At 36.8% G+C, this 17,286-nt stretch overlaps 1 protein-coding gene and 1 pseudogene across 5 annotated transcripts in view; one reads left to right on the forward strand and one right to left on the reverse strand.

Moving 5' to 3' along the window:
- NOX4 (NADPH oxidase 4) overlaps positions 1–17,286 on the forward strand; it is a 171,569-nt gene that overhangs the window by 143,693 nt on the left and 10,590 nt on the right. For 4 of the 5 annotated variants that reach the window (XM_077113313.1, XM_077113314.1, XM_077113317.1 and 1 more), the window contains 2 exons: positions 8,615–8,734; positions 10,287–10,395. In XM_077113313.1, coding sequence (XP_076969428.1) covers positions 8,615–8,734; positions 10,287–10,395 — 229 coding nt within the window. Of the gene's footprint in view, positions 1–8,614; positions 8,735–10,286; positions 10,396–11,122; positions 11,286–17,286 lie in introns of those variants that run through there. The other variant, XM_077113316.1, reaches the window with a different exon arrangement.
- On the reverse strand, positions 12,376–16,596 carry LOC143643885 (patched domain-containing protein 3-like; annotated as a pseudogene).

Consider the following 17,286-nt stretch of genomic DNA (forward strand, 5'->3'; position numbering starts at 1 on the left):
TGATAATATGCCTGTTTCTTGCCAAAAGATTCTTTGCAGACCTGAAAAGAATGGCTTCAGTTTATAAGATTCTGATTTAATGGTGCAGAACTCCAGGAGACAAGTATCTGTCAAAGTAGTTTTTTAAACTTTTTTGCTTTTATTTTATGTGTGAAGTGCTATCGGGTAAAACTTACATATTGCTTACAGAGAAGTGTTAGCCCTCTGCTGGTGAGCTTTCTTTCCTTAAGTTGTATCTAAAGCCCAAACAATGCAGACGACCACCCATCTCATCCCACCAAAACTCTTGGTGTTTTTAAATGTCATCTTCTTAAGGTCTTATCACCTTGATCACCGTATTTAAAATTGCAACCTGCAGCATTTCACTCCCTATCTTCCTTACCTGTTTTATGGGAAGCATCAGTATCACCTAGGATATTGTGAGAAATACAAATTCTTAACTTTATTCTAAGCCTACTGAATCAGAAGGTCTGGGGTAGGACCCATCACTCTGGTTTAACAAACTCTCCAGATAATTGTGATGCATGCTAAAGATTGAGAACTATTAGAGCAAGACAGAAATATTTGGAAGACTATCTCAGGATTTTGTACCCCCCGCTTTTGGATTGTCTTCACTGACATGCCTATCTACTGGGAATGGCTTTAACTGAAATATCATCCTCTCTGGGGGGACAGTTAGTCATGTTCCTCTTTCTCCCTGATGAAGAGAGAATCATTAGCTGGCACATGGCCTAGAACCCTGACAGCCTGCAAAGCAGAATTGTCCAAGGATTCCTTGGAGCAAAATGTCCTTTTCATGTTCTTTTGGCCTTTGTCTTTTATCCCTAAGAAAATAATTGATAAGTGGCTGAATGATTAACACATGATTATTAAGGAAATGATCATTGGAGCCAGACACAATAGGGGCTTAGTAACAGTCCTTCTACTTAATAGAGTGTGGCTTTGAGGAAATTACTTAAAATTTTTCCGTTTCAGTTCCCACCCCAATAAAATGGAGGTTATACGTTCCTGTGAAAGGTGTTGTATGGATTAGCGGTGAAAGTCTATGCAGAACATTTACTACAAGTCCTTACTTAAGTTAAAAGTCCAATGGAGAGTATGTATTTTTATTGTAACTTATTTTAAGTATCAGAAGCAAAAGGGTGTCAGACAGTTTTTGAAATTCTTTTCAGTTAGAAGACCTGCTTTTCTGTTAGAAGAGCTGATCAGATAAGGATAAAACCAAAAGATTTTCAAAAAATGTACTTTTACATCAATATTAAATGCAATATTTTATTTACTATTCAACATTTGAGTTTCTTTTATTCCAGAATTCTTAGGAAAGAGAAAGAACAATGGCAGGGGAAGGGAAGTGAGTGGCGCCATTCTCCTTTCCACCCTTGATTCCTCAGCCTGTGAATCCTGGCTGTGGGAGAAACAGCCCTTATATTGGATGCTGATACAGAGCAGAGATAGCCTCTTGGAGGATATTGTCCTAGCCCTGCAAGCTATTGCCACCTAGTTGGTGTGATAACTGCATCTTCAGAAAGCCAGTCTACTCTTCTATGAAGCCAGCTGCTTCCAAAGAAGAGATTCATCTGAAGCATATGGATACAAAGAGACTGGAAGTTAAAGAAAGTGAAAGAATATAGCAGGGAAATTCTAGCCAAAGCAAAACTGTTTCAGTTAAAGTAGACTAAGGTAAAAACATATTTGTAAGCATAAAGAGGGTTCCTAATCGTTGATAAAAGATTTATTTGATTATCCTCTGATTTAGAGCAAACTCGTTTTTGGATGAGAGTTTCCATTTGTTAGATTCATAATACAGAATTAGGGTTCATTCTGATGGTAGATATTAGATGTAGACTTGAGAAAATATTTAACCTTCCAGAGCCTTAATTTTCAAATCAAGGTGGAATTAATACCATCTAATTCTCCTTTAGTAATTATTAATAGTTCATCCAAAGCATGTATTGTTGTTGTGTGATAGGTGAGGACTTAGAATTTACACTGTGGCTTCTTTATGGAAAAAGAAAGATCAGGCCTATCAATTTATTCTCATCAGAATAATCATCCCTGAACTGTTTATTTCAATAATAGCAAATCTAGGAAATTTACTGCCTCAAAGGTTTGTTATGTTCCGATACTTCATTAAAGTAACATCTCTTTTGACATTAGCCTAGAAGTATATGTGAAGGATTGCCTATTTTTGCCATATTTTGCTGTCATAGAATTGATCTGAGATCTAATTAGAAATGTATATGGGTGTGTCCTGTAGCCTTTAAAACACCATCAAATTGTTCAGTGTTGTTTTCCCCCTCATAGCCTGTTCCTTTAGTGGATACAGTTCATAATCACAAGAAAACCTTTTATGTCTTGTGCTAGCTTAATTCCTTCATTTCATCTTTAGAAATATTTATTAAATGAAGTCTATTCTTTTATAAGGTGAAGGTTTAATTCCTAAGAAACTTTCATTTATAAAATTGTCTAAGCAGTAGTTTTAAAGTTACAGAGATGCTGGGTCTACAGGATTTCAAAATTTCATATTTGCTACAACAAAGTATTCCTTCTTGCCCTCCACTGGAATCTCAATAATATGAGTGTTTGTGAAAAATGTCATGAGTGCATGGTTATAAAATCTAAATACCACTGAACGATTACAGCATTTGACCCGATCTAGCCTTTGTAGACAATAATGGGCTCTCTTTTGCAATCTTTTCCTACAAGGATTATTGTTAGCAAAGTGAATGTATATATTCTTTTTGCTTTCATCACATATATGAACATATACAGCAGCTGTGTGGCAATAGTGCTCTTCCTTTCCTGTTTGTGTACCGAGAAGGCTTCAGATAGCTCAAATTTTATAACCAAAGGCTGACGTGAAAGCATATTTTATTTTCTAATTTCTGATTAATCACATTTTATTAATCTATGGAAAAAGTGCTTGGCCTTTCATGCATGTTAGTTTGCCAAGCTGCTAAGACAACCGTTATACACTCTGTTGCCTTAAATAACAGGAAATTAATGATTGAACACCCCATGGCGTTGAGACTAGAAGCCCAAAATCGAAGTGTTTGCAGGACCATGCTTTCTCCATAAAGACCAGCATTCTGTCGCTGGCTTGCAGCAATCTTTGGAGTTTGTTTCTTGGCTTGTATGTCTGCGTCTCATCACATGGTGATGTCCTCTCCTTTAGGGTCTCTGTGACTTCTGGGATCTCGCTATAAGGCCTTCAGTAACATGGATTAAGACCCACCCTGATTAAGTTGACCGCACCATAGCTGAAAGTAACATCTTTAAAGACCTGTTTGTAATATGGGTTCACACTCACAGGAATGTGGATAAGATTAAGAACACAAGTTTGCTGGGGTACATAATTCAACCTACCGCAGTACATATTAGTCACCATGGATGCAAAGAGGAACTCCTTCATGGAAGTTAGAATTCAGTGATGAGAAAATTACCACGTAATGTGGACTGACTGATCATCATATGCACAGGATGTTCTGTGGGTATATTGGAAGAGTGGCTGGGGTTTCAGAGAAAACTTTATGGAAGAGGGAGCATTTCCACTCAATTTTAAAAAATGAGTAAAGTCAGTTAAGCAAAACTGGTGCATGGGACAGGAGGGAGGAGAAGGGTGGGATCGGAGTGTCAGGAGAGACCATAGAGGATCCAGGACCATCTTCTAGGTAGGCAGAGGAAATGGTTTTTGATAAGCACTCATGTGCATAAAAGCAAATGTTTCACGCCCTTTTCTTTCTTGAGCAGAAGATACATTTAGACCCGTGACTAAAAATGCACAACCTAACAGGTTTTTTTGAAGAACTGGGCTCTGTCTGTTTCTGATCACCTTTTCTCTGCTCCATACCCTCTTCCCCGACCCACTACAATATTCTTCTTAGGAGGTAGAGAATTTTAGACCAACTGTGTTTTCTCTTGTCTCAGGCTCCTCGTTTCTGAAATGAAGATAATTACATTGTACATATCTCATAAGTGTTAAAATTATGACAGACAATATGTGAAAAGTACAAAGCATTGTGTTTATGTAATATGTATATATAACATATTTAAGTCACATCCCAAATTGTTCCTTATTTTATAGTTGTGTGTTTTTCTCCCAGCCACTTCCTTCCTTATAACTTCTTTGAGGACAGATATTGCAGTTGCTCAGATCTCTCTTTTTTACTGCATCAGACAATATTGGGCCTTATACATAGTAGACTTTCTAGTAATATATATTGATTTAAATCAAAGCACATAAATACATATTCCACTCATTTAACTATATATATATTTACATTTTAAGCCATTCTTTAAGAGAATTATTTCTACCATAGAAAAATATTTAAATATAACAAACTTTGCCATATGATCATTTTTTTTTGAATGCACATTTCAGTGGCAATAATTATATTCACAATGTGGTCATTTGATTTTTAAAGTAGTTTTTGCAACATCTATTGTAGCTAAAGGTAACCTCTATAAATCCTCACAAGGGAAATAGTTGGTTAAAGAAAAACATTTGTTCTTCAAATTTTAAAAGTATTTCCTTGATTCTAGGTCTCCATTTCCTGTTGTGCTCTGTTCTCTAAAATATTAATATATGATTTATAGAGACAAAGAATTAGTGATTAAATATGTTTGCAGAGAATTGTGTATCCCATGCTTTGAAATTAATAAGATATTTTGGCATTTTAAATGCTCTGAGAAGTTTTGCATTAGAGGTGTTTTAAAATAAGCAAATAAAAAATAAAATATCATAACCCATTTTACAATTTTCATTGCTCAAGACATAATTTCTTCCCCCTTATATTCTTGTTCTGTGAAATCTCTTTTGGGAAGTACTGATCTAATTAATACCTGTTTTTTTTAAGTGTTGTAAACATGCTTTACTTAAAGTAATTTTATGTATTCTGATTTGCTTTCTCCCCATATTGTCTAAATCAGTTCTACTGTATTAGAATATCAGTATGTTGGGGGGAATGTGAAGATGGTAGAAACACATTTCAAAAAGTGTCAGTTGTACTTTTATCTTTTAATTTGGTAGAAATAATTTGTAGCTGATTCATTTGTGTATTGTAAGAGGGAGATCTGGTATAACTGGTCTATGAACCTATCATTCTTACTCTTTAAAACAAATATGTTAAAAATGTTTATGGGACTCTGCTTTCCTGGTGAAAGAGTTATTCAGATTTCAAAAGCAGTTTATATATTTTGGGGTAGGCAGGGAGGAAGATCCCTCCTTTTCTTAGAATCCTTGTGGATCTGCAATCCTTCATGAAGGATCTTTTCATTACTCACCTACTAAAATTTTAAAATGTATCTGGCTGATCTCACCTCCACCATGTTGTTGCATGACTTTGACTTTCTGTAACCTTGTCACATAGATAATGATAGTGATAACAGCATTCTTTTAAAGACCATGTGGTAAAAAGAGGGGAAAAAATCAATGCTTATAAAAGTCAATATATTTTGCATATTATGCAGGTTAAATACGTAAAAAATAATTTAAGTAGTTCCTCTTTCTGCTTCCCTCAAAAACTCAGATGTTGCCACATAATCAATTACGAGTAATTTCATTACCATCCTTCCTCCCAAAAAGCAAAATTCGGTTTTACTTTGTGCAGAAAAAGCATTTCAAACGAGGAAACACCTGACTGTCTAAAGTTCTCCAAACCAAATTCCTTTCTATATTCCCCATGGACTACTGCACATAATCCATTTCTTATATTGATGTTGGAGCTCTCAGATGACCTGATGTTGCCCCATAGGCCCTCACTGATACTATTAAGAAAAAGCATTTCTGACATTTGTGTGACCCTCTACAAATTTTGACTGTTTTTTCCATGTTATCACATTCAATTGGCCATTTTACAGTTGAAGGAAATCAAGTTTGGAGAGGATAAATAACTTGATCATGATCCCACCTCTAATAAGAGACTAGATCTCCAAGTTCTTGTTTTCTTGACCAAAGTTATTGCAAAACACCAAACAGCTCTATGGGGTGTGCGTGGAGCTGTGTGCATATGATATGAGTTGGAAAGCAGATAAGTGGGAAAAGGTGTTTTATTACTTCTCTCTTTTATTCTTTGTAGGTCAAATAAAATATGTGTGTATCTGTTTTTCCTTTTAGAAATCAGGCATGAGTAAAAAAGTAGGCAGCACCAAAATTGTTGAAGGCAATAGACATGTTTTTATATCTCCAAGTCTTTGCCCATAAAAGATGTTCATTGTTTGTTGATGATATTAATCACAAAAGGTAGGAATTTTTGTCTCTTGTTCATTGCCATAATTTCCAGTACCTAGAAGAGTGCCTTTTATAGAATAGCTGCTAAAAAAATTGTTAAATGAGCAGGAATAGCATGGAAAGGTCCACACAGAGTTACATACCTGAAAAAATGGAACAATGCATAGACATACTACTGGGAGACTGAAAAGAGGGAAACTGAGTGGAAAGTTCCTGGAAAGGTCTACTTGGTATGAGTATACACTTAAGCCAAGATTTCTTTGTTTATTTTCATTTTATGTCACTTCTACTGGGAAGACTCTTCTCCCAGATACTTGTACATCTTGCTCCCTTACTTCATTTAGGTCTCATTTAAAAGGTATCTGCTCAGAGAGGCTTCTTGTACTACCCTATTAAACTGCTTGTGCAAAATTTCAAGTATATGCAAAAGTAAACAGAACTTCATAATAAACTTCCATATACTAATGAAATTCCATATACTAAATCACCTAATTTCAGTAATTGTTATACTTCACTTATTTTAAAAGCATTTATCATTGGTTGGCCTTACAGCATATATGTTTTATATATCTTTTATTATGAGGTTCTCCTTGTTTGGTTTCCTAGGCCACTCAAGAAAATACCATGAAAGAGTGGGGTTAAACAATGGAAATTTATTTGCTCATGGTTTTGAAGCTTAAAGAAAGTCCAAATCAAGGCAATGCTTTCTTCTCAAAGACCAGCATTCTGGGACTGGCTGCTGGTAATCCATGACTCTTCTGTCACATAGCAATGCACACAGCCATATCTTCTGGTCCCCCCTTCTCTTCTGAATTCCATCAGTGTCCAGCCTCCAGCTTCCTATGGTTTTCTTTCCATCTGTCTGAATTTTACTCTACTTCCAAGGACTCCTGTCATGGGATTAAGACCCATCCTGATTGAGATGGGCCACACCGCTTTAACTGAAGTAGCCTCATCAAGAGGTTCCACTTACAATGGTTTTGCACCCATGTAATAACATGTTTTTCTGGAGTATTTACAGCTTTAAACCAGCACAGCCCTCCCTACTGGAATTGCAGAAATATGAGGCCAGTAACTTTTTCTAATTTATTCACAACTAAAGCAGTCCCTGGCATATTGCAGATACATAGAAATATTTGTTGAATTAATATATAAATGAAGGCATGACTATTTAAAGAAATTGTTTTAGGGTTAGGGAATTCTAAAATATTTTTAGATATTTGCAGTAAATATTTTTTTGCAGTTGTATTTATTTTTAATCCCAATTTTCTTACTTTAATGTTTGTGTTCTTGATTTTCTGATTTGATGAAAAGTGGTAGAATCAATTCACATATATCATTTTTAAGCCACTGATGTTGTGAGATTCCTATCAAGAATCTGATATATTATATTTTAGGGCAGTTATTTTTTGTAATAGAAAAATATTTTAAGCAGCAATATCTTTTACAGATAGTGTTTATTTTTCTTTCATATGAAGAAATCTGAAGTTAGACTACAGACTGATCAAAGAAAACATATTTAGACCTTCAGGCCAATATTCCAGGCACCAGGAAGGAGAAAGGAATAGAAGAAAATGGATACAACTTGCAATTAAGACAGCTTTCTGAAGAGTCAACCCCCTTCTGCAGACATTTCCATTTATGCCACTTTAGCCAGGACATAGTCACACATCCACCCATACATGCCAGGGAGCCTGGGAAATGTGAAACTGTGGCCGGATACTTGGCTTCCCTGAATAGAAGTTAGGTTCTATTATTAAGAAAGAATGCAACAATGAATATTGTACAAACTTTAACAGTTTCTGTTGCAATTGAGTTACATATGCACATTTGATTATATAATCTCAAGCAGATAGAGATTTCTCTGAGATTATTCTATACTGTTTCTAAATGCCCCTAACTAGCACAAGAGAAGGAAGAGTGTTAGAGTCTTTTCTTTCCTCCAGTTACTTTTGTATTCCCAGCTAATATTTCAGTAAATATTTCTGATCATTACCTTGCTATCGAAGGGGACATTAATTATTAAATTTAGACGCAGTAAAACAATGTGTATTTTAACTTAGTCAAATAGAATAATATAATATGGGCAAGTTGAAGTTACCCCACAGCTATCCTACACGGTCCTCTTTATATTTGTCCACACTTTTCATGAATGTTTCCCTCCAAAATGGCATGCTTAGAAACAGATGCAATTATTTTAATATCAGCATTTCATCAGCAACATTCTTTATTTATGTAGGTTTATCATTGTGAGAAACATTGAATGAAGACATGGGCCATCACAAAGCCCAAGCAAAGACTTGGACCCAGCGCATTTGCTACAAATTGTAGAAAATTAATTCACCTTATTTTTGTTTCACCCACCTTTGTCTACCTCCTCTATAGGTTATACATCGATGGTCCATTTGGAAGTCCATTTGAGGAATCACTGAACTATGAGATTAGCCTCTGTGTGGCTGGAGGCATTGGAGTGACTCCTTTTGCATCAATACTCAACACCTTGCTGTATGTCATTTTAATAAATTTTATTAGTCCAAACAGAGAACTGCCAATATTTCAGAAATCTCTCTTTCAATATGAGATAATTCCCTAAAAATTCTTCTACTCCTTGTTTAAGGAACTCTATATACTGTAATTCTGTGATTCTTCACCTGTAGTCTGTGATTATGCTCCAGCATAATCTCCTATAAAATGTGTTAGTATCATAGTTATCCATTCCCCTGCTCTTTCTTTCTTTTAAAAGTTATTTATCGCAGTTTCCTATTTATTTGCCTTCTTATCAGTTGTAAGTGGCACATTCATTCATTTAGCAAGTACCCTGAGCACATACCATGTGCCTATTGGCCCTAAAAGGACTGGAAATACAACAGTGAGCAAAACAGAGGTCTTGCTCTTAAGAAACTGACTTTCAAATGGGACAAGTAAAAAGTAAACGAGGGAAAAATTTATAAATAAGTTCATTTCAGAGAGTGGTTAGAACTATGATTAAAGAAGATAGATTGATGGGATAGAGAAATTGAGGGCTTGAGGTTATTGTAAAAGTACGGTCAGAGAAAGCTGTTCTGAAGAGATGATAAATGGGCACATCTTTCCTAGGTCTATTAGTAAGAAAATTTATAAGAGACCGAAGTGAAGACATTTTGCAGGTGAGATTACTCAACCAGGAAGTAGTCTTTCAGTTAAATTCCAGGATTATAAGGAAAATTAGTTGACTGATATTAATTGCCATAAAAATACAAGCATGATAGCAGCAGAAAGTTATCATCAAATCTCTTCCATTCACTTTTCAAATAGACACCAGTTGCGTTAAAGTCTTGTTTTATGTAGTGCCATGAAACGAATAAGTTGAAAAAATGTATTTGCATGGTATTTTATTTCAATTTTAAATACATGATTTAAGTTTGGGATTTCTTTGGTGTTTTTGCAAAAATAACCAGATTCCAAATAAGAAATCATTTGTTCCTGACATTATTACAAATTATTTGGACACCTAATGTTATGAAAAAGGGTGAATATTTTCTTAACCTCAAGCCTGCTTCATAATTATAAATAGGAATCCAGACTTGGGAGTATGAGTTGTTGGAAGGCATTACACAGTAGGTGGTTGTGCAATCTCTTTCTTCAATGATTATTAAGAAGGGGATAAACAACCAAATTTCTGGAATGGTTTTGGCTCATTTTGCTTGGAATCCAGGGCAAGACTGGATGACCTCCGGAGCACTGCTCAGTGATAGAATTTACTGAAAACAGACTTGTTTTTCTAAGAGGCAGGGCTGATAATATTCTGATCCAGGAGTTTGTTTAATGTCTTTGACTGGAAATGGGTTGTATGTATGTACTATTCATAAGTTAAAATATTTAAATTCATGAAGTCTGTCTTGTCTTTGAATCAACATGTTGCATTTTTAATTTATTAGTTAAGTGCTATAGCTGGTGCTAGAAAGTAAATGGGTTTTTTCTGTTGCCTGCTTATTAATGAAAAGCTAATTTTCAAGGACCTAAGGATTCTTTAATTTTTTGCCATTCTAATCTCTACCATGTCCTTTTAATTTTAAAGGGATGACTGGAGACCATACAAGCTTAGAAGACTGTATTTTATTTGGGTTTGCAGAGACATCCAGTCCTTCCACTGGTTTGCAGATTTACTCTGTGTGTTGCATAACAAGGTAAAATCAGGGTTATTTTTAGCTTTGCAAGTTTTTTTTTTTTTTAGAAATATATAGCCATTTTCGTTTATATTACAAAAGTATTAAATGCTTGTTATAGAATAATTCAGAAAAAAGATATATATGTCATATAGAAGGAGATAAACAAATCTCTTGAGCTAAAAAGATCTGTTAATAATTTGGTACATATTTTTTCACATATGGATATTTGTGAGCATGCATATATATGGCAGAATGTTTTAACGTAGAAATGGTATGCATACGACTGGGGACTCTCAGGGCAGACAGATGGAGGAAGCTTATTGGCAGGCACTTGCTTCTACACCTTCCTTTCTTTGTTCTAATAACTCTTATCTCTTATCTCCACCTTTCATATTCAAAATGATCTATTACCAGATTTCTTGGCATAAAATCTCAAAAATCACAGATTCTTAAAGTTTTAATTTTTACAGAGAGGGTAGCAGACATTCTTCACCTATCCTACCTGTAAACTTTTATGTAGCTGTTATCTGTCGATCTTTCTTTATTCAAAGTATATAAATAATACACAAATGCATATTTGCTGCAAATTTTTGAAACAATTCAGATAAACTCCTCCCTGACTATTTTCCTTACCCAATCTGTATAAACAGAGGAAGTTCATAAGTATTCTGTATTCATATCAGAGTATGAGTATTGTTCTGCAAATTGATTTTCTTTACTTGAAACTGTCTTGAACATTGTTTAGTACTGGCATGGATGGGGTCAAATGTTAGCCTGGCCAGATGATGGTGCCCAGTTGTCTGGAAAGGGAAGCACTGGCCTAACCATTACTGCGAGGACTTTTCGTGGCTGGTTTATAATACCATCAATCAGTTGATTGCATCTGTGACTGGTTACAACTATGTCAACTAACGGTATGTCTTCCACAAACAAGAGAATCCAAACAGTTGGATTTGATCCAATCTGTTGAGGACTTTTGAGGGAGAAGAGAGAATTTTCACTGCTTCTTCAGCCAGCGAGCCTCTCCTGCGGAGTACGTAGAAACCCTTCATCGAGTTGTCAGCCTCACAGCCTGCCCTACAGATTTTGGACTTTTTGTCCCCACAGTTGTGAGACACTTTTATAAATCTCATACTTACAGATATCTCCTGTGATTCTGTTTCTCTAGAGAACCCTGACTAATATAGTATTTTTTAGAACTTAGTAAATGTAGAGATACTTCATTCTTCTAGATACTTCAAATCTAGAGATACTTCATAGGATGGATGTATCTAATTTATTTGACCATCCCCTAATGTTGTATATTTAATTTATTACAAAGAATGCTACAGTGAGTATAATTATACACACTTCTTTTGCACACATTTATTTAGTAAGACAGTCATCCTCTTGCTCAATGAATATTTCCTAGCTGCCTACAGTGAACCAACTACTACTCTAGGAGCTGAAAAGGCATCAGGTAATAAAATAAAACCAAGTCCCTAATTTCATGTAGTTTGCATTCGAAATGAGTGACAACCCATTAAATATGTAGTGTGCCTGATGCTGATTAGAGACAAAGAAGAGAAGGAAAGTAGAATAAAGCAACAGAGAGTCATCAGTGGAGTCATGTTATTTTATATAGGGTATAGGGGAATACCAGCCAAACAAAATGGCTTTGAGTGAAGACCTGAGTGACGTGAACGAGCAGACTGGGAAAACTAGATATATTGAGAAAAGATTTCAAGACAGAGGAACTCAACTTCATAAGCCAGGGCTCTGGTGTAATAGTATGCTTGTTGTCTGGAGGAAAAACAAGGAGATCAGTGTTGGTGAAACAGAGTAAGGAAGCAGAAAAGTGGTAGGATAGTCAATCAGAGATGTGGGGTGTGAAGTTTTCTGTGGGGTGGGGGGTTATAAAAGGCCTTTAGACTTTATGTGGAAAGAGATGGGAAGCCATTAAAAGGGTTTGCACAGACTGATATGACTGGAGTAGAACAGTGGCCTGCGGAATGTGTGTTAAGGGACCCCTGCCCTGGGACACTGAAATGTCTGCAGGAGTGAAAGATGAGTAATAAACGACAAAGGAGATTTGCTGCCAGTGGCCTGTGAAGTAGGAGAAACAAGGTGGGGGACTGTCCTTGGAGCTAAGCGAGGGAAAGCTTTAAAGAAGAGCAAAATCACTACTCAAATTTGCAAGAATTTTCTTAGGTGATTGCTAAAAAGTGTTGAAGGTTGTGAACATTTTACAATGTTAATATATACTGTCAAATGCCACTGCCCACTCCCCAAAGTGGTTGGAACAATTTACATTTCCACCAAATAATATCAGGAAATTTTATTCCAAACCATTATATTATTAATCTTTTTCGTTTCTGTCATCTCTTACCAGTGAGATCTCATTGCCTTCCCTCTGAATGCTAGTGAACTTGAATTTCTCTTCATATAATTGTTGGTCATTTTTATTTCTTCTTGGATTTGCTAATTATAACTTTGCTTGTATATCTAATTTTTTTTTGTTTTTTTCTAGAATTGATTTGTAGGGTCTGTATATGTTTAAGAAATCTATAATTGGGTTCAAGATGTGGGGGGACATGTTTATGTAAGTTATGCTTTCTAAAACAAGCAGCAGGGAAAGAAAGCAACAAAGGAAAAAAGAAAAGAACGTAAGTGACTGGAGCTTTAAAACAGTCAAATCTTAAGATTTATATGTTCTTTCCCTTTCAAATTTTTTGATAGATTTTCTGTACTCTTAGGAATCCACGAAATACATCATATGCAAGCTTACAATGGGTGTAAACAATGCACTGACGATCATCAATATGCAACATTATATATCCTATTTGGTCCTTCACAAATAGTTGAAGGAAGGATCAACACTTGTCATTTATGCCCCTTATAATTTAAAAGGGAAGACTATTGCCTTTTGTGTTTGCAGCTGTGTCACCAAGTTCAGAGAAAGAGTGTGTTTGTGTGTGTGTGAGAGAGAGACAGAGAAAGACCAATAGCAATAAAGTGTAGTGACTCTGTATACAAACTCTGTGATGGTAGATGAATATAATTTTTAAGTATCATTATTTATTGCATTATATAAAATTAGGGCACCGAAATATTTTTTTCAATATGTAAGTTTATGTTGTTACTCATGTATGCCCTTTTATTATCCCCATTAGGTTTTTTTTTTTTTTTTTTTTACATGGGCAGGCCCTGACACTCAAACCCAGGTCTCCAGCATGGCAGGCGAGAGCTGTGCCTGCTGAGCTGCAGTGGCCCACCCCCTATTAGGTTTTATAAGTAAATAATATTTTTAAAGAAAATAGCTTTATATTTTAGTACTTTTAATTCTACTATTTTTCCTCTGCTCTTTAAACAAAACATTTTTCATTTTTTACTGAGTTCTGCAAATTATGCAGCTAGCCCTGCTCGTGGGAATGTAAAATGGCACACACACTTGTAAAAATAATTTGGCAGTTTCTTTTAAAATTAAAGATGCACCTGTCCTGTAACCTGCCAGTTCCACTCCTAGGTATTCACTCAAGGAAAATGAAAAGACATATACATAAGAATGTTCATAACAGCTTTATTCATAATAGTACTAAACTATAAATAACTTAAATAACCATCAGGAGGAGAATGGGTAAAATAGCTTGTTGTATATATTCATACATAGAGTACTATTTAGAAGTAGAAAGGAATGAACTGCTGAAACACTCAACAACACAGGAGGAATCTTACTGACATTATGGATAGCTATTATGGGAAGAAAATGAAACTCTGCATATACATTATATCCCAACATGTATTGCGCATATGTTCATAACCAAAACTCTGTACAATTTTTATCTACATAGTCACATTTTGTTCAAAATATCTCATACATTGTTCCAGTTTTTGCCTAACATTATTATCCCAGTAGTGAACATTTCAGTGATAACAACCATGACCCTGAGACCATAATTTGAAAAATATTCTTCATCTATATTAATATATGGCATGATATAGACATTGTCACGTGCTAGTTTTCAAAGGTCTAAACCTTCCTGTACTTGGAATCATCCATGTAGACAGCTTATGATATATGTATATCAGCACTGCAAAATTCTTAGACTCAGCACTTGTGAGAAAAGGGCCAAAATAGTCTCCAAAGAACAAATTTATCGGATAGGTAACAGTTCCACGTTCACTGGGGAGAGAACCGATTTGGAGACAGCACGACCTTTTTAATGTGGAACATTTTTGGCCAGATGTCTCTGGCCTTTTCAACCAGCAAAGACAGACTATTTCTCTTTTGCTATCCAGGGCCAAAAATGCTCCAAAACAGGTGATATAAAAATAACAAAAGAGCAGTGTTGTTTCTGTATAGATGCAAAAGTATTTACATACTGAAAATGTATTTATGCCTGAAAGAGGCCATAATCCCTTTAGGGGACAGTAGGATGTTGGTGATGGAAGTGATTGTAAAGGGCACTGCCACCTTGAATAAACTGTTAACAGCCAGTGTCTTGTGCTATCCATGAGGTGGGTCTTCTGTCAGGCAGAAATCATGATAAACATGTCATTCACCACAACACCTTAAATAAGAAATGGTGAATTGCCCAAACCGCATTCTAAAGAGTAATATCAGGCCAAAGCCGCCAGCCACTGCCAAAGCTGCTCACCACTGCCAGAGCCCCAGAAGTCAGTCCAACCCCAGAAGTCAGTCCAAAGGCTGCAATACACATTTTTGTTTCAAACACAGTCACCCCTGTAGTAAGATATGGTTGCAGATATTACATTTACAAGGTATGTCAAGTGAAACAAAGAAATCACTGTCATGGAATTGTCTCAAATTCCAGTTGTTTGGAGAGTGATGTAGAATGGACCACCCAGTTCTTCAAGGCAGCATCTTCTCCAAGTCACTAAACTGGTTCAGGAAATGGATCAGTCATATCCTGTTATTCTTTGCTGTGCTCCTCTTCAGAAAGTACTGTAGCTGCAGAGCTCTGGCTTCCAGGAGTAGCTGGCTGTTTCTCTTCCTCTCACTGAGGGCAGTCCCTTGGACCAGGTAGATGAGCTGGCAGGTGAAGTTGTATAGATGGAGAAGGTTATGCATCTCAGGTTGAGGTTTTGATTCAGCTCCCAGGTGGCCAGCAGGAGGTTGGAGGGCTCAGCGGCCCCAGGACTTGGTGCATGCACCCGGATGCTGTCTTCCAGCACCACAAACAGTCTGTACCATGTGGTCCAATTTACTAACTCCAGAGAGGATTTCCCATTCCAGCAATGAGTCAGTGTTGGAGACCACCAGAACTGAAGCAAAATTGACCTCGCTTCTCTTCCTGGAGACAAAGAAGTGAAAGAAGTCGTGATACCAATCAAAAGCAGTAGATTCTCTGTCCAATGGGCTCAAATGACCAATTCTTGAGACATTGGGGCTTTAAAGAGAGACAGTTTATTGCTAGGTGTGAAGCAGGAAATCAAATGGTCCATCAGTCTAATAACCTGACTCCCCAAATTGCAGTAATTCTGATAGTTTTATAGTATTAAAAGATGGTCAGGTTTTAGGATAACGAGCACAGTGGCTGGAGATGAGGAGGTTAGAGATGATCTAATTATTGAGCATGCGCAGATTGATTAGATGTTAATCACAGAATGTATGTAAGAAAATGGCAGCATTAATATGATGATGATGGTGTAATTTTTAGGATTAAAATAAGGGATAGGTCACTTATAGGCTAAAGTTTAAGCTACTGTTATTACCCATGCCAGGTGAGCCAATTTTGGTCAGGTTTTGCTTCATCTAGTAAGATCATTTTGAAATTGGGGTGGGTTAGTTCTGGGCTGACTAAAGGCCTTTAATATAAAGGCCTTATATTAGGGCCTGTCTTTAGTGAAAAACATAAAAAAAAAAGGGTATAAGTGAGGGTAATTCACAAGGTTTTGACTATCACAAGGTAAATACTATATAGTTATACAATCATTGTCAGAGATCAAGGCAGCTGGTTTACAGTTCAGAGATTTCAGATTATTTCCTTCTGTCTTCTCTAATACACCAGAAAGTAAAAAGGAATATCTATATAATGATTCATAATCATCCCCTAAGTCTTAACTTGCTGGTTGCAATCATTGGTGGCAAAGTGTCCTTGCAGGAGTCCTGACTCAGCCTTGGCCAGCTCCCTCTGAGATGCAGGTCTCCTCGAGGGCCTCATCTTTGCCCATGGGCAGGTACACCAGGCCAGTGCCGAGCTCAGCTATGAGAACCATGGGGGCCAACAGGAAGACCCAGGGGTGCAAGCCCACTTGCCATCCCAGCCCGAAGGCGCTGGTGAGCGGTGACCCCAAGCTGTCAGCATGGCAGTGGAGCTTCGCGGCGGCCTCAGGCAGGGCTCACAGTGCGCTGCCTCCCGGGGCCACCCAATGTGCCCCTGTTGCCAGCCCCAGCGCCCCCAGCGATGCTGACCCGGAACCGACGCTCGGTAGATGACTGTAATTTTGAAAACCAAATAAAAGTGAAGAGCATTTCAATCTTGTTCCAACTGTGAACGCCTGCCAGTTAACTAGCTGCCTCAGCCACTCCATCTTGCTGCCCAACTGCCTGAAATAGTTACAAAAATAGCTCTTGGCTGTTTGGTCCAACCTGGTGGTTTAAGAACAGGGTGCAGGGCCAGACGTCAGGTGATCCGACGGTAACTCAGCCAGGTACTAACTGCATGACTTGCTTCAAGTCACCTCACTTCTGTAGTTCATATTAGGAAGGTCAGAATCAGCCGGGAGGTCTGCATCGTGCCGTTTGGAGTCTCTCCCTTATTAGAAAGCAGTGGTTCTACCTCTCACTAGCTGTGAGACCTAAGATAAGAATTTAATCTGTATAAACCTCATTTATTCTTTCAATTCGTAAGTGAGTATAATAAAGCCTGATAGAAGATTTAGCTTTAATACATCCAAAGTGCCTAG

This window comes from Tamandua tetradactyla, chromosome 8 (assembly GCF_023851605.1).
Source record: "Tamandua tetradactyla isolate mTamTet1 chromosome 8, mTamTet1.pri, whole genome shotgun sequence".
NCBI lineage: Eukaryota > Metazoa > Chordata > Mammalia > Pilosa > Myrmecophagidae > Tamandua > Tamandua tetradactyla.